This window comes from Arvicola amphibius, chromosome 6 (genome assembly GCF_903992535.2).
Source record: "Arvicola amphibius chromosome 6, mArvAmp1.2, whole genome shotgun sequence".
Lineage (NCBI taxonomy): Eukaryota > Metazoa > Chordata > Mammalia > Rodentia > Cricetidae > Arvicola > Arvicola amphibius.
Genome location: NC_052052.2, coordinates 10,969,661 through 10,990,808, shown reverse-complemented (window position 1 = coordinate 10,990,808; position 21,148 = coordinate 10,969,661). Strand labels below are relative to the sequence as shown.

At 49.1% G+C, this 21,148-nt stretch overlaps 2 protein-coding genes across 2 annotated transcripts in view; one reads left to right on the top strand and one right to left on the bottom strand.

Annotated features, from left to right (window-relative positions):
* Nucleotides 1–540: 540 nt before the first annotated feature.
* Nucleotides 541–12,220, top strand: Agmat (agmatinase). The gene is made up of 7 exons (XM_038334099.2): nt 541–880; nt 2,775–2,977; nt 4,875–4,923; nt 6,398–6,593; nt 8,851–9,030; nt 11,252–11,336; nt 11,958–12,220. Exons 1-7 carry the CDS (start codon nt 600–602, stop codon nt 12,029–12,031), a joined length of 1,068 nt encoding a protein of 355 aa, XP_038190027.1. The 5' UTR covers nt 541–599; the 3' UTR covers nt 12,032–12,220.
* A 3,393-nt stretch (nt 12,221–15,613) lies between these two features.
* Dnajc16 (DnaJ heat shock protein family (Hsp40) member C16) overlaps nt 15,614–21,148 on the bottom strand; it is a 28,060-nt gene continuing 22,525 nt past the window's right edge. The window contains exons 10-15 of the mRNA XM_042055282.1: nt 19,918–20,100; nt 19,709–19,785; nt 18,531–18,611; nt 18,328–18,426; nt 16,891–17,061; nt 15,614–16,209 (exon numbers count right to left, since the gene is read on the bottom strand). Coding sequence (XP_041911216.1) covers nt 15,834–16,209; nt 16,891–17,061; nt 18,328–18,426; nt 18,531–18,611; nt 19,709–19,785; nt 19,918–20,100 — 987 coding nt within the window. The 3' untranslated portion in view covers nt 15,614–15,833. The remainder of the gene's footprint in view (nt 16,210–16,890; nt 17,062–18,327; nt 18,427–18,530; nt 18,612–19,708; nt 19,786–19,917; nt 20,101–21,148) is intronic.

The window sequence follows — 21,148 nt, the reverse complement described above, 5'->3', positions numbered from 1 at the left end:
GATAGGACCGACTTAGTTGACTTCCCCGGGAGGCCTTACCCTCTCTGAGGAGCGCATGGGGAGCTAGAGTGGGGGAAAGATAGGGGGTGTGGGAGGAGAGGAGGAAGGGGGTACTGGGCTTGGTTTGTAAAATAAATAAATAAATCATAATAAAAACCAACAAACAATAACAACACAACGTTACTTTGGTTAAGCATTTTATCTTAGCACTCTTTAGTGCTAAGATACAACCTAGATACACATGTTCCAGACTAGCCTGGGCTGCAGAGTGAGGCCATTTGTTAACAAACAACACAGTAACAACAAACAAAGCAAAACAAAATTACTCTGAATAAGAGAGACAGTCAAAGGCCAGGTGTGTGTGGGTGTTGGGGGGGGGGCTCCCTGCACGACAAACCTGGGGTGGGGCAGGTGGGCATGAATGGGGAGACCATTCATAGACCAATCTGTACAGGGGCTGAAGTCCGGAGTGGGGCAGGTGGAGAATCGCTTGGGCTCTGGGGCCCTCCCCGTCCCATTGATCCCAGAGCGTCCCTGACCTTTGAGCCCTGCAACTGCGGGCTGGCACGTTGGCCGGGTTGAGCTCCTAGATAGGCGGCATGCTGCGACTGCTCACCTCCAATTGTGCCCAGGTCCTGGGGTCTGGGGTGGTCACGTGGCGTCCCTCTGTGGGGCTCCACTTTCCTGGGCGTGCTAGGACCCGCCAGGCTTCAGATGTCTCAGGTGCTCCACATCACCAGTCCTCCAGCGAGTCACTGGTGCAGCTGGTGGGCATCTGCTCTATGATGCACCTGCCCTTGCAGTCGTCCCCCGAAGGGCTGGATGCCGCCTTCATCGGTGTGCCTCTGGACACGGGGACTTCCAACCGGCCCGGGGCAAGGTAAGGCAGGTGCGCACAGGGGCTGGGGACACGTGGTTGGGCCCAGTAGGCAGGAGTGTAGAAGGCACATGGGCTTGCATCTTTTCACCCAGGTCATTTTGGAGTCAGGGAGGGCAGCTCCCTTCTTCCGTAAGCAATGCCAAGTGCTTAACACAGTATTGAAAGACCAGTTCTGATATTGCAGGGTCATCAGTGGTCAAGAGAGGCTTCTGTATACTCCTGTAATCCCAAGAAGCAATGCAGCTCAGAAAGGCCAGTGGGGGCTGTTTAGCAAGCCAGGAGTTTCTAAAACCCCAGCCTTGCTGGGATGGTAGGTGTGCACACCCTAATTCCATCCCAGGGGCCACTGATTTGAGAATGGAATTGGTTGTCTCTTCCCCAAACTCCTAGCTATCAAAGTCAAAGAGACATAAAGACCGTTTTCTTAATTAGCAAGCATCAACAGTTTCTGCTCAGCTCAGTACATCTGACTGTATCCATCTGAATTTTAAAAGCTATCATTTATTAAATGTCAACGAACCCAGGATACTTTGCAAAGTTGACCGTGTCTAATTCTTACAACCACGCCGTGCAATAAATAACAGCATCATTATTTTAAAGATCAGGAAACAGAAACTCAGGTTAATGGTCTACTGCTGTATAATTAATTGGTGGTGGGTGGGCTCTTGAGTCTAGGGATGAGGGGGTGTGGCAGAGTAACAAAGCTCTCACTCAGCTTTTGAGGTCCCTGGATTGATCCCCAGCAATGAAAAGACAAAACAGGCAAAGAACAAGTGGGGCGTGCGTCACATGCTGGCCCTTAACTTTAATAAATACTTATTTTTATTTGATGTATACACATGTTCATGTCTGCAGGAATGTGTATATACCGCATCTCTGCCTGGTGCTAAATAGCCAGAAGGGGACAGTGTTGGGCCCCCTAAGAACTGGAGTTAAGGACAGTTGTGAGCTGCTATGTGGATGCCAGAAACCAAACCCAAGTCTTCTGCAAGAGCAGCCAGTGCTCCTGACTCATGAGCCATCTCTGCAGCTCTTTAAATAAAGTTCATGCATGTGCTCATGTGCATGCATGTGGGTAGGGACTGGAGGAAAACCCACTGAGTCATCTTTGGTGTCACGGTCCACCTTGTTCAAGACAGGGTCTCTCACTGACCCTGAGCTCACTGAGTGGGATTAAACTGGTGGCCAACCTAGACTGGTAGCCAGGGAGCTCCTTCTGACCCTCCTGTCCTGATCCCCAGTGCTGGGTTTTCAAGTGGGTGCCACCACACCTTGCAGGTATATATGGGTTCTGGGAATCAAACCTGGGTCCTGGGAACCAAACCTGGGTCCTTCCACTTATATGGCAGGTGCTTTCCTGACTGAGCCATCTTTGTACTAAAACCAACAAACAGCTAAATCAGCCTCAGATACTGTGTTACAGCAGGGCAAAAGTGATAAACTGAATATGATCAGAAATTCTGTTCATCTGCCATGGTAGACATACATACATACTGGTGATCCCAGCACTCAGGAGGCTGAGGCAGGAGGATTGAGAGTTTGAGGCAATCTTGGGCTACAGTGAGTTTTGTGCCAGCTTGGGTAACATAGCAAGACCCTGTCAAACAAACAATGGAGAAAAAAAAACATGCCAAAAACCCCCCTCCAAACATACATAGATTAATGGCTCTCAGTGGGGTCTGTTTTATAGCACTGATGTCTGCTAACATCCAGACATACTTTTACTTGGTGCAGGTTCAGGGAAGAGGTGCCCCTGGTTGCCAGTGGTGACAGACTCTATCCCACAGCACAGCGTCGCCTTTCCCAAAAGTCAGGAGACAGAGAAGCACCTTTTAGGCATAGTGAGCAGGGGTCAGAGCTCTGGGCAGCTGACGTGTCGATGATTCTTCTCTAGATTTGGACCCCGTCGCATCCGAGAGGAATCGGCGATGCTGGGGGCTGTCAACCCCAGCACGGGAGCCCTCCCTTTCCAGTCCCTCAGGGTTGCAGATCTAGGCAACGTGAATGTCAATCTTTACAACCTCCAGGACAGCTGCCGGCTAACTCGAGAGGTCTATCAGAACGTCGTAGCAGCTGGCTGCATTCCTCTGACCTTGGGTAATGGCTGCTAGCAAGGGACCTGTAGCTTTTCATGGTAGTCTGGGGAGGGAGGTTATTCAATATAGGCCCGCGAGCAGCTGTTCTTCAAGGGGAAGCTACTATGAAGACAGACGAAGAAGGAAAGTGAGCATTCAAATTCACTCATTTTAATCCTAGGGGAGAGGATATTTAATATTTTGGGAGAACTGGCATGAAAGCTAACAGAGTAAGACCTGTCTCTGGGGGAAAAAAAAAGACTGGTTAGCTAGGTAAAGCCAGTGGGGCATTTGCCCTGGGGAATTAGAAAAAAATACAACAGTCAGATCAATAAAGAAGGATAGGTGACCTATCCCCTGCTTTCGCTTCGAGCCCCAGTTTGACTAGGAGAATTGGTGATAGCGTTACAGTTTTTTTTTCCCTTACATTTATTTAGTGTGTGTCTGTGTACCTACATGGTCACAGCATGCACATACAGGTAAGAATCCAGCTTTGGGGAGTCTGTTGTCTCCTTTCACCGTGTGGGTCCTGGGGATCGAACACAGGTCATCAGGCTTGGCAGCAGGCACCTTTACCCACTGAGCCATCTTGCCTGCCCTCCAGAGGATATATCTGAGCTGGTCAGGGTTTGCTTCAATTGGGCAGTGGTCCACTGCTTGACTCTACTTCTTTGGTTCACGAATTGAAACAATGTTGAGTGTTTTTTTCATTTTTTCGGCCCCATTTATTTTTGCCTTCTCCTTTTGGTAGAGGGGAACCAGTTTCACAAGTTCTTGAGGAAGGCTGGCTTTTGTCTAACCCCATTTCCCCAGAATTTGGGGAAATGAAGTTTCCTTTGGACCTGACACTAAACATGGTGAGATTTAAAAAAAAAAAAAAAAAAAAAAGACACAAAGAGAGGAGAAGAATGTGCTGGAAAGGCAGGTTACAGGGAGAGTGGGAGATGAAGACGACCAGACAGTTTCTGTCTGAGTCTGCAGAGATGGCTTTGTGGTTAAAAGCTAATGCTCTTCCAGAGGACCTGAGTTCAGTTCCCGGCACCCATGTCAGCCAGCCCTCAAAATTATTTCTTAAAAAAAAGATGAGATTAGTGTGGCGGAGCACTTGCCTAGCACGTGTGGGGCCCTGAGTTCAAAAATTAATGAGTAATTTTTGAGAAAGGGCTCAAGAGCACTGACTGTTCTTGCGGAGGACTCGGATTCCAGTCCCAGCACCCACAAGGCAGCTCACAACTGTCTGTGACTCCTGTCCCAGAGGATCTGAGACCCTCTTCTGACTTCTGAGGGCACAAAGCATGAACACGATGCAGAGACATACATGTGCAAGCAAAACAGACACATAAAAATAAAAATGAATAAATCTTCATTAAAAATTAAAGTATTTCAGCCATAGAGATGGCTCAGGGGGTGAAAGTCCTTGCCATGTAAGCCTAGTGACCTCAGTTTGACCCCTGGACCATTACTGTAGGAGGGAACTGGCTCCTCCGAGTTGTTCTCTGATCTCCACACACAGGTCATCCATCATACATAGCACACACACACACACACACACACACACACACACTAAAGCCAATAGAAACAGGATTTTTTGACTCCTCCTTTACCATCTCAGACAGTACAGGTGTAGGCCATTCACACTGTCACAGGGAGGTCTGCTGAACAACTCATAAGCTTTGATTTATGCAATCAGTTATACCCTGGGGCTGCAGTTCTAGGTCTGTAAGCTGCCTGAGTGATGAGCGTCACGTGCTCTCAACCACGGAGTCATCCCTCCAGCTCCAGTTTCTGCCTTTAATGACACCCTTCTAATGACACCCATGGCCATTTAGCTGTGGATACAGTTCTACAGTGTACCTGAAAGTCTGGCAGTGACTTCGGGACTGTGGCATTTGTAGATGTGGGCTGTTTTCTCTCTGCAGGTGGAGACCACACAATCACCTATCCTATACTGCAAGCGGTGGCAAAAAAGTAAGTCCTGAGGTTTCAACATTCGGGAGCTAAGATTTAGCGGCTATTAGGTGGCACCATGTGATGCTCGGGGCTCAGATGCAGGGGTGACTGGAAATTCCCCACTGGGTTGTTTCTATGGACTAAGGCTAGACTCCAGGTGTGTCTGTCAATCTTATCAGTTTGGAGCCCTTTCTCTTGACCTAGATCTGCTGTGTACATACACTCTGCATCCTCAGTTGGTCCCTGATTTGGAAAATAAATCCCTAGTGAGATACACAACCCCAGCCACCTTCTGTTTGTTTTGCCTTGCTATTCAAATACAGATATTGACAGGGGGTCCTATTCCCCCCCATAGGCTCCCTCCTTGCTTGGACAACAAAATCTAGATTTTTCAGTAGATGCAAGTCTATGCATATCGGTTATCTTTGACTGATTCAGTTGGAAGAAGCGAGAAGGGTGGAAGTGGTGGGTGGGAGCTTCAGAATTTGTCTGGGGGAAGGCAAGTAGGTAGCATCCTGAATGGGGTGGGAAGGTGTAACTGTATCATCAGCTCCTGGAAATTTCTTATTAAGTATGAAATCTTGACCTTAGCTTAGGCTTGTATCAAACTAGCTCTTAAAACGTAAATTAACCTGTTTATATTCATCTCCATTCTTCCACGTGGCTCATTACCTCTCCTCAGTACCGTATGTACTTCCTCCAAATCTGACTGGTGAATCTCCAGCTTCAGATTCCTTACTAGAGTTCCTATCCCTTCCTGGAAGTCCCGCCTATCCTCTCCTGCCTAAATATTGGCCATTCAGCTCTTTATTAAACCAATCAGAAGGTACCTTAGGCAGGTAAGGAAGAACAGAAAGAGACACATCTTCACACAGTGTGCAAAAGATTTATCTCAACAGGAAGGCACGTGGGTAGCATCCTGACTGGGGTGGGAAGACACGTGGTAGCATCCTGAGTGGGGTGGGAAGACACGTGGTAGCATCCTGAGTGGGGTGGGAAGGCACGTGGTAGCATCCTGAGTGGGGTGGGAAGGCATGTGGTAGCATCCTGAGTGGGGTGGGAAGACACGTGGGTAGTAGCATCCTGACTGGAGTGGGAAGGCTTGTGGGTAGTAGCATCCTGACTGGGGTGGGAAGGCTTGTGGGTAGCATCCTGACTGGGGTGAGTGGGGTCTGTCTCATCTCAAGCTGCCCTAGCATCCCACTTGTGTGAACTGTGTTCATTTGGGGTGTCTGGCAGAGCTGATGAAGAGGAGCAGGGTCCCAATATCCTGTTGGGGCCTTAGCCAGAGAGAAGGTGGCTCTGGTTCAGCCTTTGCTGAGTTCCATCCTGTGCCATTGTCCTTCTCTCTGAAATTCTGGGTGGCAGGCCAGACATATCTGCTTCCACCTGGTTTCCTCAAGGTGCTAAGTGAGCTGAACCCAGAAAAGAGATGCAAGGCAGGTAACTGATGCCAGGGCCCTTGACCTCTGAGCTGCTGTTTTGCCATTAGGCATGGCCCAGTGGGTCTAGTGCACGTGGGTGCCCACACCAACACAGCTGACAAAACTCTGGGGGAGAAGGTCCATCATCGGACAGTTTTCCGCCGGAGCGTGGACGAGGGACTGCTGGACTGTAAGCGGGTGGTGCAGATCGGCATCCGGGGCTCTTCCTTGACTTTGGACCCCTATCGATACAGTCGGAGCCAGGTGATGGACTGGGTGTTCTTTCTTCCCCCAAAGTGTCTTCTCCATTGTCAAAGAGGGATTCTACAGCAGCTTGACTGGAGTTCAGGAAGTGGGGCTGGGGCTAGATGTGGCAGCACAGGCCCGTGATCCCAATCTTCAAGGATCAAGAATCCCAACATTGTCTGTAGTGAGGAGCTGCGGGCAGGTCTGCTTTTCATCCCGCCCGGTTCCCAGCTACCTGGCTCAGGCCATTCTGTAGTGATGGGAGCAGCAGGCTGCATCCCGCCACCCGGCTCCCGCACAGCTAGCTTTACACGCGAAATAACAACACACAAACTATATTTATTTAAACACTGCCTGGCCCATTAGTTCTAGCCTCTTATTAGCTAATTCTCACATCTCTTGCTTTAACCCATATCTAATAATCTATGTAACACCATGAGTGGTGTCTTACCCGGAAAGATTCAGCATGTCTGACCTGGTGGCTGGCTTCATGGTGACTGGCTCAGAGAGGAGAGGCAGGGCAATTGTCTGAGCCATCTACCTCACTTCCTTCTTCCAGTTCTGTCTACTCCACCCACTTAAGGGCTGGCCAAGGCAGTTTCTTTATTAACGAATGAGATCAACACAAACAGACGACTCTCTCACATCAATCGTCCTCAGCTTCCCATTGTGTTCCCGGCAAGCCCGGGCTACGTGAGACCTCCTCTGAGGACAGAAATAAATACGGGCTGGCATGACGGCTCATCAGGTAAAGGTGCTTGTGCCTAAATCTGATGGCCTGAGTTTGAATCCCTGGGACTCAGATGGTGGAAGGAGAGAAGCAACTCCAGAAGCGTGTGCTCTGTCCTCCAACCTCCACACACGCACCAGGACACGGGCAAGCTTGTGTTGTTCCCCCACCCCCAACAAAGATGAGAAAAAGCAAGGAAAGACAAAAGGCTGAGTTGGCATCAAGTCACGTGGCAAGAGTCGTGAGACTTGATTTCTGCTTTTGTTTTGATACAGGGTCTTATTCTGTAGCTTAGGCTGGCCTGCAACTCACGGTGATCCTCCTGCCTCAGCCTGCTGAGCTATTGGAATTACAGATGTGAACCACTGTGCCCGGCTCAGAGAGACATTGATGAGGCAGAAGTGGCCTACTGCTGCCCAGCAGAATGAAGTAGAAAGTTAAAACCTCTGGAGGCTGCTGGTTTAGAAGACATGGGGTTGTGAACCTGAGTCTAGGCAAGACACCCCTTCTTAGTGTTTATTGTAACACCCAGCAGATGGAAGGCTCTGGTCTGAACTCTGAACATAGTCAAGGCTCCCACACAAACACTCCAGTCCCTCCCCTTTTTTTTTGAGACAGGATCTCATGCTATAGCCCTGGTTGTCTTGAAACTCGCTCTGTAGACCAGGCTACCTTTGAATTTACAGAGATCCGCCTGCCCCTGACTTTGAGCACTAGGATTAAAGGTGTGTATTACCACATCTGGTCCTTCTTTTTTTTTTTTCAAGACAGGGTTTCCCTGTGTAGCCTTGGCTGTCCTGGAACTCACTTTGTAGACCAGGCTGGCCTTGAACACACAGAGATCTGCCTGCCTCTGCCTCCCAAGTACTGGAATTAAAAGTATATGTCATCATGCCCAGGCATTTTACATTACTCTTAATTACATTTATTTAATTGTATGTGTGCACGATTGCCACACCAGGAGTGCGGAGGTCAGAGGACAAATTGTGGAGTGGGTTCCCTTCTGCTGTGTGGGTCTTGGGGTTTGAGTTCAGGTCATTAGGCTTGGTAGCAAGGGCTTTTACCCGAGCTGAGCTGTTTCAGCTGTCTAAACCCTTGATTTTAGGGTGTGTCAAGACCAAGGTTCTGGATACAAGCATCTAGAACATTGATTCTCAATCTGTGGATCGTGACTCCTTTCAAACAACCTTTTCATAGGGGTCACATATCAGATATTTACATTACAGTTCATAACAGTAGCAAAATAACAGTTATGAAGTAGCAATGAAAAAAATGATGGTTGAGGGCCACCACCACATGAGGAACTGTATTAAATGGTCACAGGAAGGTTGAGAACCACTGCCCTAGAGTCTTTAGTGACCAAGTGTCTTAGGCTTGGTTTAGCTCTTTCTTGATCCTGACACTCCAGTCAGCTCTGACCTTGCTCCCTAACTTCATCAGTAGAGCGGGGACCGTGGAAATTAAGGTCAGATGTGATACATGCATGTGAGAAGCTGAGCGTGGGGTCAGCTGGGATATCCAGGTCTTTGGCTCCCCCCTCCTCAGGGCTTTCGTGTGGTCCTGGCTGAAGATTGCTGGATGAAGTCATTGGTTCCCCTGATGGCAGAGATCAGGCAACAGATGGCGGACAAGCCTCTTTATATCAGCTTTGGCATAGATGGCTTGGATCCTGCCTATGCCCCGGGAACAGGGACACCAGAAATTGCTGGGCTCACCCCTAGTCAGGTAAGTAAGTGGGTTTGTTCAGTGGACTCCCAGGGTGGGTATTCTTTTTATGTATATGCCTGCCCCCTTGTCCATGCCTGTGTGTGTGTGTGTGTGTGTGTGTGTGCAGGTTCCCAGAGGTCAGAAAGAACATTAGGTCCTCCTAGAGCTGGATTTCCAGGTAGTTGTAAGCCACCTAATGTTGGTGCTGGGTCCCAAACTTGGATTCTCCGCAAAGCAACAGCACTCTTAACGACTTGAGCCACCCTCCCAGCCCTAGAGGGTGTGTTTTTTTTTTTTTAACTTTTTAGTGATTCTTTGTCATTTTCACACCATGTACCCCAACTCCACTCCTCCCTGTCATCACATCTGCCCTCTGCCCTTACAACCCCTCCCTACCACCAAAAATCTCATGGAAGCTGCAATGTGTCCCAGTGAGTCACACAGTACATCCTTTAGCCCACGCATCTTAACTTGCAAATGTTCACCGCGATGAATCACCGGTCTGGGTCGAGCCCTCTGGTTCCTGCTACACTGTCAATACTGGACCCTCACTGGCACTCCTCTCGGATGATCCCATCGCTGCCCTTTATGGCAGAGGTCCTGCAGCTTCGGATCTGCAGGACCAGCCCCTTCACGTGCTCCTGCAGTTTATAGAAGGGGTGGATGTTGAGGTGGGCCAACTCATAGCCCTGGATTGGGACCTGGGTGGTAGCTGAGTTGGTCAGCCTGCCTGCTCTCCTGAATCCTCACCACAGGGGCCAGCTCTCCAGCACTGCCCCAGCTAGCTCACCCAATGCTGAGGGATTCAGTCTTGCCTTGAATTATATAGCCCAGGCAGGCTTCTAACTTGATTTCTGACTAAGGGCTCACACCATTAGGGCAGGATTTTAAAGACACAGCACTTGGATGCGTACAACCTATGTCCTAGGGGCTGCATGCCCAATTTGCCTGAGGATAGCTGTGGATAGTGCCCAACATAAAATTGTAAATTTACTTAAAACATTAAGAGATTAAAAAAACCAAACCAGACTGTGTGGTTCTTGAGCACGAAATCTGTAGACCACAACCTCATTTCACAGATCATGAGGTTGGCAGGCCCGAGCATGTCCTCAGGGCTGGCTGTAGTTTTGGGTACTCAGTGGACAGGCACTGCTTGTCTGTGACTTTCTAATTTCTTGTTTTGTAGCTAGGGACTAAACCCAGGCCTCACCTATGCTAAGCAAGTGCTCTACCCCTGAGCTACGGGACCACCCTGAGAACTCTGAGAAGCCTTTATTATTCTTTCTGCCTCTAGTTTGTCTATAGTCAATTCATGGGGATCCATTTTGTAGTGTCCCCTCTTAAGAACACTGAACTTTGGGGCTGGCAGCGTAGCTCGGTAGCGGCACACAGGCTTAGTGCGAACAAAGCTCTCTATATGCTATTCCAAGCGCCAAGACAAAACACAACGCGCCAAGCTGCTTATGGCCTAATTAATCAAGTATGCACGTGGAGACCGGCTCCGGGTGGCTGGGGAATGTTGGAGTCAAGCCTGATGAGCTATGTTGAGATGGACAAGGGAGGGAACAGGACCTTTCCACTGTCTGTTACCCTGTCCTTGGAGCCCAGGGTATGAGCGGCAGGTCGCACAAGGTGTGAGTTGCACGCATCTGCATCTTCTAAGGAAGGAGGATGCTTTCAACAGTGTCGCCCACAGCCATTCCCTGTCTGGTCAGAAGCATTTCTGGAGCTTCCTGCGCTCAGGATGGAAACTTTAGACAAGGCAACTGCCTTTGTACCTGTTCCCAATGCCACCTTGGGCCATATCCATCTACTTGTGCCTTTCTTGTGCCTGTGTCTTAGCCTGTGTCTCTGCCCAGAATGCTTAGTCATCTCTTCTGCCAGTCCCTTGAACCAGAATGCTTAATCATCTCTTCTGCCAGTCCCTTGAACAAGAATGCTTAATCATCTCTTCTGCCAGTCCCTTGAAGCGTCTGTACCATGGGAAGCCTTCCCCCACTCAGACTGTCTCCTGTAGGCTGCTTGTCTCAAGGGTTTGAAAACGTAACATTGCCTGGCTTGACTCCACCACCATCACACCAGGAGGCCCTTGAGAGAGACTGTGTGTTGTGAGCTGTGCCCCGGGAGGCCCACCAGCGTGGCTGTAGCGAGCATGTGTCTCGGGCAAGGGAGGGTTATCTATCTATGCCACCGTCGGTTGCTTTGCATTGGCAATGACTGTCACTTCCAATGTGGACAGGCCCTGGAGATCATCCGGGGCTGTCAAGGCCTGAACGTGGTGGGCTGCGATCTTGTGGAAGTCTCCCCACCGTATGACCTCTCAGGTGAGTGTGGAGACAAGCATGACCTACAGGCAGCTGTTGGTCTAAATCAGATTCATCTGGTGAGTTAGGTCTCCAGGTTTACCTCAGGGACCCTACTGAGAATCAGTGTCCAGAGGCAAGAGGGAAGCCGGTTACCACAAATGTGAGGAGCATGAGCTAATGAACCAAACAAAACCCCTGGGAGGTGCCAGGTGCTATTAGTGGAGAGGAAGCCAACAGCCTGCTATTTAGTGACAGGGTGGCTCAGTCACATCTCCCTTTGATATTTCCCTGAGAAGTGAATTTGCAAAGCATGCTTGACAGGAAGTAGAGTTGCTACACCTGACACCTGGGCAAAGCAGATGTCATCCCTCTAATTCTAACTGAAACAAAAAGAAACAAAGCAACCGTCCACTCAGACCTACTGGCCTGAGGGAGGGCTACGAGCAGCACCTGCACCAGTATAGACATCCCTCAGAATTCTCATACTGTCTCCCAATGATGCTTGGCAGGGGCGAAGGCCTGTTCACAGACACATAGCACCCAGCGCTCAGAAGCCATGGCTCAGAAGCAGGCTAGGGGCCGGGAGACTGGGCTTCAGGGCGGCAAGCAGTCTTCAGAGCATTTCTTTCTCCCTCCTAGGCAACACGGCCCTCCTAGCAGCTAATCTACTGTTTGAGATGCTGTGTGCTCTCCCCAAAGTGACTACTGTCTGAGTCTGTGTTCTTCAAGACAAAACAGACTGTGTCATGACAAAGCCTCAGGGACTTGCGAGCAAGCAGTGCACAGACTAAAGGACGTTTTCTGTGAAGTGTCACCACTGGTCACAAGGACAATTCAGAAGGTCAACCCAAGCAGCCTGTGTTTCTTTCCGTTTTAACATTAAAACATTTATTTAACTTTGAGTGTGCCTGAGTGTGTGTATGTGTACCACATGTGTGCAGGAGCCTGAGAAGTTCAGAAGAGGGTGTAGGATCCTTTGGAACTGGAGTTACAGGCAGCTGTGAGCCACTAGTGGGTGCTAGGAACTGAACCCAAGTCCTCTGTAATGTAAGCACGCTCAACTGATGAGCCTTCCACCCTTAATTTTTTTCCCAAGCCATCCCCCAAGCTGTGCCTGAAAGGCAGCAGCGTGTCCATGATGAAATCACCTTGCAATTCCAGAGGTGCCCCAGAGCCATCACACATCAAAATAGTTTATTTGTTTCCAATCTGTAATATTCTTAAAACAAAATATTAACTTTAGTGCCTGTTCACAATACAAAAACAAAAACCAAAAACAAACAAAACTTAAAAAAAAACGTAAACATAAAAAGACACAATTTGCCAAATAAGTTATTTGTTCTTAATAGTATCAAAAGTGCAAAACATTCCCCTTCCTCTCAGGCCGTCTCACAGGTGCAGCCATCTTTCCTAGCAGACACAAAAGCAGAGTCGGCACTGCCACGCTGCCTGTTTCCAAGCGTGATGCCAGACGCACGGACACAAACTGCATCTCATCTCCACCCTCTCCTTATTCCGCTATTTGCTCCTCTATTTACTTTGTGGTGCTCAGGGCCTCGGGTGCACTACAGAAGCATTCGAGCCTCTGTGTCACACCCCAACCTACCACCACTTGTTTGCTGGGACAAGGTCTCAGCTCAAGCTGGTTTTACCTGTTCATGCTAAGGATGACCCTGAGCTCCCGATCCTCCTGCCTCTGCTTCCTGAGTGCTGGGGTTATACGCGTGTGCCACCACACCTGGCTCCTTGCAACAATATTTAAGGGATTCTGCCTTACTTTCCTCATTCATCACTGGGAATCAGAACCAAGGGGCTCACATGCGCTAGGCAAACGCTTTCCCACTAAACTCCAGCCCCAATATGGAATTACACTTTGAAAACAAAACAGAGCTGAGTGCTTGCTTCCAATCCCTAGCCCAAGCGAAGCAAGTGGGTCAGACCCATTTTATTTTATTGCCAGGGAAACATGGTGGTGGCTGCAAATGACTTAGCACTATGTAAAAGGCTGTGAAGGAGGAGACTCACCCATCCGAAAACAAGCAAATTCTTTAGGGTGGGCAGGGAGAGCAGCAGGACAAATGGCAGCAGTCCCTGAGTGGCAGGAAGTCTTCCACAGAGCCTGACTGAGGAGGCCGCTACGCCCCATCTACTGAACATGATTGGCAGGCGGTCTCGGGCAGACGCCCACCTCCTCAGACAGCAATTTCTCAACTGAAATTGGGTCCTGTGATGTGACATTCATTAGGACAAGAAACCTTGGCATTCGGCTGAGCATAAAAGTAGCTCATATTTGACACAAAAATAAACAATTAATGGAAACAACATTCAGGAAGAAAGGCTTGGATCTGTCACAGGGAGACTTGTGGTGCATGGCTGGAACCCCAGGACTTGGGAGGCTGAGGCAGGAAGGCCTTGAGTTGGAGGCCAGCCTGGGCTACATAGTGAGACCCTGTCTCAAAACAAGCAAGCAATCAAACCGAAGCTCTGTGATACCCTTGGTAACACCACCCCCTATCAGATTTGTAGGCATTCTGGACTCAAATTTGCCAGGAACAGCATTGATTCCATTACCACTCCTCTCTGTCACCCCCAATGGCAGGGACCTTTATCTTCTTGGTACAGTTTTGAAAAAGAACAAATATCTGGGGAGTTTTTTGGCTTTCAGAAATTACACATCAAGGAATTTTATCAGTTCCAGAAATATAAAGACAAAAATCTATGAATGAGTTACAACATACTCACGAGAGGAGCCCCACCATAAAAATAAAGGAAAAACAAAACAAAACAAAGCAGAACAAAACCAAAAAACAAATCTAAACCAAACACGTTTGTGTATGTGATACTAGGGATGGAACTCAGGCCTTGCACATGCTAGGCACGTGTTCTACCCCAGCTCACCCCCAGTCTCCAGAAACACATTCTGAGAACTGGGCACTGAGGAGCCAAATGATTCCTTCACGCTTTCTAGCTGGGCCAGGTGCACGAGCAGCAGCATTGAGTCAGCGTGTACTTCTAGAGGGCCAGATGGAAGAATGAAGCCTGGCAGTGATTTCTTTATTTTTTAATAAAGCTAAAGATTCTTTGAAAACTACAGAGGGTCCTGGGCTCAGAGAGTTCATCACTTACCACTGGAGCTCAGTGTTTAAAGTAGTCAGGATCCGAGGTGCTTGGTTCAAAGCAAATATGATTAGAGAATACTAATACATAATGATGAGTGAATGTCCTGTCCCTGATCTGTGCCCTTCACTTTGCAAAAGGGCACTTGCTTGACAGTAGAACACACCACGTGCAGCCGTGGTCTGGCCCTAAAAACAAAGGGTATGTTGAATGGGTGAACATGATCCGGCCCTGAGCCTGAGGTGCGTGGAGCCAGGCAAGCTGGATTTGATGGGTCTCATCTGGCAGCAGGAAGCAGCAATAAGGGAAGGAGGAAACAATTAAGCCGAGATGCCAAAATGCAGGCCAGAAGTAGGAAGCTAGCTGCCTGCCAGACAGGAATCTGGAACAAGTCTCAGCTCACAGTCACAAGAGACAACTTGAAAATTCAGCACTTTGGGGACAACAATGTTCAAAATGCAATTGTCAGAGAGGTCAGGTTCCTTGGTATGAAGACACGCCCGGCATTTCATTCGAGAGCGAGTCAGGCAGGAAGGCTCCTGGCATCATCTTAAATCTATTGGCTCTATAGCAGCTTATCTACGCTCAGAGAGTAAGACCACAGGTTATGGCTCCTAGTATCCAAACTCTAAAATCCACAGAGGCAGAAAGGCATCTGGAGACAGGTCAGTGGCTCAGTCATTACAGTGCTTCTGGCTAGGCAGACTCTGTCCTGGCTATGATGGGGCTCATGGGAGTGTAGAGAGGGGACAGAGATGAGGAATAAGGGATGCTCACGAAGGACCACAGGGCTATGTGACTCCAGTCAGTGTTCAACCCCCATCCACTGCTCAGCCCTTTCCTTTCAAAGTTTGACTGGCCAACTGTTGTGGGGGATACCCCCAAAATATACTTCTCAATGCTTGCTCCCAGAAGACGGTCACATGTAAAATTGCTTAGAACTAGGCCTCTTTTGAAGATGCAGGACCTAGAAACTGTGGTGGCCTGTCGCCTTGGCAGAAGCACGGCAGGGGCCAGGTCAGGAGCCTACAGGGGAGGGGGTTGGGGGTATAGTGACCCACCCTGCATGACAGGTTCTTGAGGATCCTGAGGTTTGTTCAGGCACGACTCAAGGTCAAGCCCTGGGTTTCTCCAACCTAAAGACAGGGTGGTGTGAGCATGTTACAGGGACAGCAAAGAAGAGGGGATGAGCGGTCTATTAAATAGTGCGGCATTCATACAGGATGAGAAAACCCAAAGGAAAGAGTGTCATCTAGGGATCAAACCTGCGACGTGTTTTACTCCTAGGTGACAAAGGAAAGGTCTTCTAGCCATTGCTCAAGAAGAGAAATCTAAAACCTAGACTCCCCTGAAAATCCCTGTTCCTGGGGCACGTTAAAAACCTGAAGAGTCCATGTCTCAGTCTAGCTCAGGCCACGATGGGATGTAAAATCTTTGCAAGGAACCTTCCAGCAGGCGCTCCATCCACAAGGACAACTTGCTTAGCTTGCCCTTGAGGGGCTTGGGCCCAAGGCCACAGGGGGGTTTCCCTCTGAAGGAGTCAGGGTCGCAAGAGCCCACAGTCTCCTCGTCCACTGTCTTTAGGGGCTTGAAAAGGCAGAAATACTTCTTGTGGCCGTTCAGGGCCAGCACGTAGCCAGTGTAGTCCCGCTCCATGAAGTGCTTGTCATACTGGTTTGGGATCGGGGCTGCGTCCTGAGCAAACTCAAGCAAGTACTCCAGCCATTCGCGGTGTTTGTCCAGACTGAGGAAAGAGAAGTGGAGGCTGCTGCTCCTGTGGAGAGAGACCAGGGTTCAGGAAGGGAGCTTAGCTGCAGGCTACTGGGGGGAGCAGCAGCACTTTGGACAGGGTTCAACAGCCAGGAAAGGCTTGTGCTGGCATGTCTGTGGAGCTGGGGTGGTGGGGTAGGTGTGTGGGATGCTCATACTCCTCTGTTCAGAACCATGAAGACATGGAGAGAGGGAAGAGGGGAGAGGTGTGTGGAGTGGTGTGCCCGGAATCCTAGCACTTGGAAGGTAGAGGCAGAAGAATTGTTCTGCAAACTCAGAAACATCCAGGGCTATACAGAAAGTACCAGATCAAATCAGGTATGGTGGTGCTCACCTTTAATCCCAGCACTTGGGAGGCAGAGGCAGGCGGATCTCTGTGAGTTTGAGGCCAGCCTGGTCTACAGTTCCCAGACAGCCAAGGCTAGCAGAGAGACCCTGTCTCAAAAAACCAAAATAAATAAATTAAACCAAACAAACAAAAGTCAAGAGAAGGTCCCCAATGATGGCAGATGTCTGGCTTGGGAAGGACATAAAATCTTGCCCCTCAAGTGGGAAATGAGAGACTGTCTTCAAATGTCTTTTATCCCAAGTGGAATATCTTCTCTCTTTAGGCACACACACACATGCTAAAAGATGTACCCACACAACACACAATTGAGTGCACACACACACGCACCCTGCTTACCCGGTGAATGTGTAGACCTCTAAAGCAAATTTCTGCAGCAGGCTTGTCTTGGTGGAATTGGACAGGATGAGGACCACATTCATGTGGCCTGGTCTCAGGCGTACCAAGTTGCTGGTGTATGTCACATCTGTGAGTTCAGTTACTTCTACAAAGCCTTTTTTAGGAATCTTGCTGTGGAGAAATACAGAGGAGTTAGAGATTCTCAGGATGGGGGAGTGGAAACCAGTGGAAGCCAGGCATGGTAGCGCATGCTGCAATCCTAGCAGCTAGGCAGAAGAGGCAGGATGAGAGGCAAGCCTCAACTATGTGCTGAGTCCGAGGACAGCCTGGGCTGAGAACGAACATTCAAACTCCATAAGCCTGAACAAAACAAGACCAGTGGAGCACAAGCCTCCCGGCTAGTTGGCACTGACCACCCTGCTGGCTGCACAGGGTGGTCCTGCTCCATGGTGGCCTGGCTTGCAGCAGCCCTTTGCATGCAGCTTTTCCAATGGCGCAGAGGCAGCTGTGTCAGAGTGAAGGAGGCACAAAGCTCAGTCTGTTGTTAACTTAGACTGGCTCTTTCCTGGGGACATCAGCAGTTATGACTCATGGGGACAGGGTACCCCCAGCTTCTGGCTCATTTACCACCTCCTGTGGGCCAGATAGGTCTCCTATCTCTTCCTGTTTCCATTACGGACACTGGGATGGTGAGTCTGAAATCACACGGCACTCAGTCTGTCAATGCTGTATCTATGTGTGAACCATGGGCAGCAGTGACTTTTTCCCTTATTTGGGATGTCTGGGAAAGGGCCAAAGAAACTGCTCAGGGGTTATGAGTGTGCACTACTGTTCTTCCAGAGGCTTCGTAACAGTCTTGAACTCCAGCTCTAGGGGATCTGATATTTCTGGTCCCTAAGGGTACAAAACCTAAACACACCCTACACACACAGCCACGGAATGCCTGAGAATAAGAATGTTTTGGATTTTTAGAGTCCCCTTCCCATGCAATGAGGTACGAGAGATGGTCAAAGCATGACATCTACGTCTGTGCAGACACCTCAGCCTGAAGCTGGCCTGACTCCCTGACGAGGCACAGAACTGTTTTCTTCTTTTCTGAGAGGAGATCGCAATATGTAGTCCTACTGGCCTGGAACCCACTATATAAAACTCACAGTGATCTGCCTGCCTCTGCCTCCCAGGTGCTGGAATTAAAGGTGTGTGCCACCATGACTGGCTGCCACAGAACACTCTACGTGTGGCCTTATGCTGCTGGTCACTGAATTTCACACTTTGGGTTATTTCAGAGTTGGGGGCTAGGACGTTTGTTGCTCAATGAGCGCACTTGTCTAGCTCATGTTTGATCCCCAGCACTGTGACCCCTCTCCTGACCCTCTACACTACCCATCCTACACACTCTTTGAAACCAAAGGCAAGCGTGTGGTATATGGGAAGAACCTGCTGTTCTCTTTGGTGAAAGTTGGCTCAGTCTTCCCGGCCTTCTCAGGGACCTCTTCTTTATCTGGAGGCTGTGACTCTCGTTCTTCATTTGAGTCGCTAAAGAATGAAAACAGAAGTTAATTTTCTTTCTTTCTTTTTTTTTTTAGGGGTATAAATGACCATGGCAGATTGGGACTCCCACTGATAGTCCCTAGACTTACCTGAAAGCCTGGACAATGACAGTGCCAAAGAGTATGAAGAGGGCTGAGAAGATGAGGGACAGCAGCGGCATCATCTCTCGCCTGAAAGCAAAGGCACAGCTGCTGTCTCAGGAGGAAAGGCCCAGAAAAAGCCTTTCATCAGGAAACACAACCCCAGGACAGGCTGTTTCTGGGGTAGGGAAGGGGAGACTGCCTTCTGGAAGGTGGCTTTAGACTATGTCTAAAACATTCTACAGGAGATGAAGAACTTAAATTGACTTTCTGCCGAGGTATCTATTGGTGGCTACAGAGTCTGTTCAGTGATGTCGGTCTACCTGACTCTTCTGGGGCCAGAATGAGCAATGTGGCTCAGATAGAACAGAGGGTGTCGGGGGGAGATGGCTCAGAGGTTAAGAGCATTGACTGCTCTTCCAGAGGTTATGAGTTCAATTCCCAGCAACCACATGGTGGCTCACAACCATCTACAGAGAGATCCAATGCCCTCTTGTGGTGTGTAGGCAAACATACAGACAGAACACTGTATATATGATAAATCATAATAAATAAATGATAAATAAATTAAAAAAAAAGAACAGGGGGTGTCACAGTCAGCTTCAGTTGTCAACCTGACATAAACTAGAGTCACCTGGAAAGAGGGAACCTCAGCAGGAGAGCTGCCTCTATCAGACTGGACTGTGGGCATGTCTTGAATACTAATTGACAGGGGAGGGCCCAGTTCACAGTGGGTGGTGCCACCCACAGGCAAGCAGACCTGGGCAGTGTAAGAATAGCTGAGCAAGCCAGTAAGCAGTGTTCCTCTGTGGTCTCGGCTTTAGCTCCTGCCTTCGCTCGTAAGCCAAAATAAGTTGTTTTCTCCCCAAGTTTGTTTTGGTCATGGATCTGTGAACGTACACACTGGACTCTATGTGTCAGGCCCTGCGGTGAGTGGCAGACATGCCACGAAGAAAAGACCACTATCAGTTCTGCTGACAGGGAGGACAGGTGGGGTGGTCCTTCCTTCCCAGCAAGAGTACCAGTCAGTAAATACTAAAAAGTAAAGCAAGAAAAAGGAAACTGGGGCTGGAGAGATGGCTCAGTGGTTAAGAGCATTGGCTGCTCTTCCAGAGGTCCTGAGAGGCTGGCTCTGACAGCTGACAGCAGGCACAGACTGGCAACTCTGAAACCCCAGAGGTTCCTACCAGTTACTGTGGAGCAGGCTCTCCCACCAGTCCGAGAGTGCATCAGAAGCCGAGTAGAGCCAGCGGAGAAGAAACACCTGCCAGAGAGGAAACGGGCAATGGTTAAGACCGGGCCCAGAGGGAGGCCCCACACCTCCCTCTTCTTTGGATCCCTGCTCTGTTCACCCTGCCCCTCCTGATGGCCCGTCTTTCCCAACCGTGATGCTCACAGGAGCAAGTTCATCAGCCAGGTCAGGAAGGACAGCTTCAGAGGAGAGAAAGGCCGGATCTTTCCGAAGCTGGTCAAGATAACCCAAAAGGATGAACTTGTCGCTCTCACTGCCCGTCCAGGGGTCTTCCAGGGTTTTAAACATCACCCTTCCCGCTGTGTTTCGCCTCTCCAAGATGGACACCTGGGAGAAAAGAAGAACCCTTTGGAGTCTCAAGAGCATCAGGACAGAATGATACCAGGAATCCCAACCCCCGGGAGGCTGAGGCAGGAGGATCGAGAGTTTAGCCCAGTCTGGACTTAAATGTAAGCTGCACTTGCCAGTGTTTTTTTTTTTTTTTTTTTTTTTTTTCCCCAAGGCAGGGTTTCTCTGTGTAGCCCTGTCTGTTCTGGAACTCACTCTGTAGACCAGGCTGGCCTCGAACTCAGAGATCTGCCAGCCTCTGCCTCCTGAGTGCTGGGATTAAAGGCACGTGCCTGTACTTTTTTCCAGATACGGACAAAAGGGTCTCACAAGGTCAGCACTTAAGCAAAAATGCAAATACTGATGTTTATGGTATTTGTTTTTTTATAATTTATTTAAATTTATTTTATGTGCACTGTTATGAAGGTGTCAGATTCCCTGGAACTGGATTAATAGACAGTTGTGAGTTGCTATGTGGGTACTGGGAATTGAACCCGGGTCCTCTGGAAGAGCAGTCAGTGTTCTTAACTGCTGAGCCATCTGTCCAGCTCTGTGTTTACAGTAATTTGTAAGAGACCCTGCGCTCAGACAAGAGGCATTATTACTCTCTGAATTCGCTGTGCTCTAGTGAGGATGCCCCTTGACTTGCTTGCCTCTAATCTCACCAGCATTCCTGACTAAACTGCGGAAGGCAGGGAGCCCAGGGCCTTGTGCACGCCAGATGGCACTTTACCAACTGAACCACATCCTTAGTGCAGTAATTAATATTGTTTGAGATGAGGTCTCATTATGTTGCCCAGGTTGCCCTTAATTTCCTAGGCTCAAGATATCTCAAACTTTGGTCCTCTTACAATAGTTTAATTAATTTTTGCTTGTTTAGAAAATTTATTCATGGGACTGAAGAGATGGCTCAGCAGCTAAGAGCACTGGCTGTTCTTCCACAGTTCTTGAGTTCAATTCCCAGAAACCACACGTGGCTCAATACCATCTGTAATGAGATCTGGTGCCCTCTTCTGGCCTATAGCATACATGCAGAAAGAACACTGTA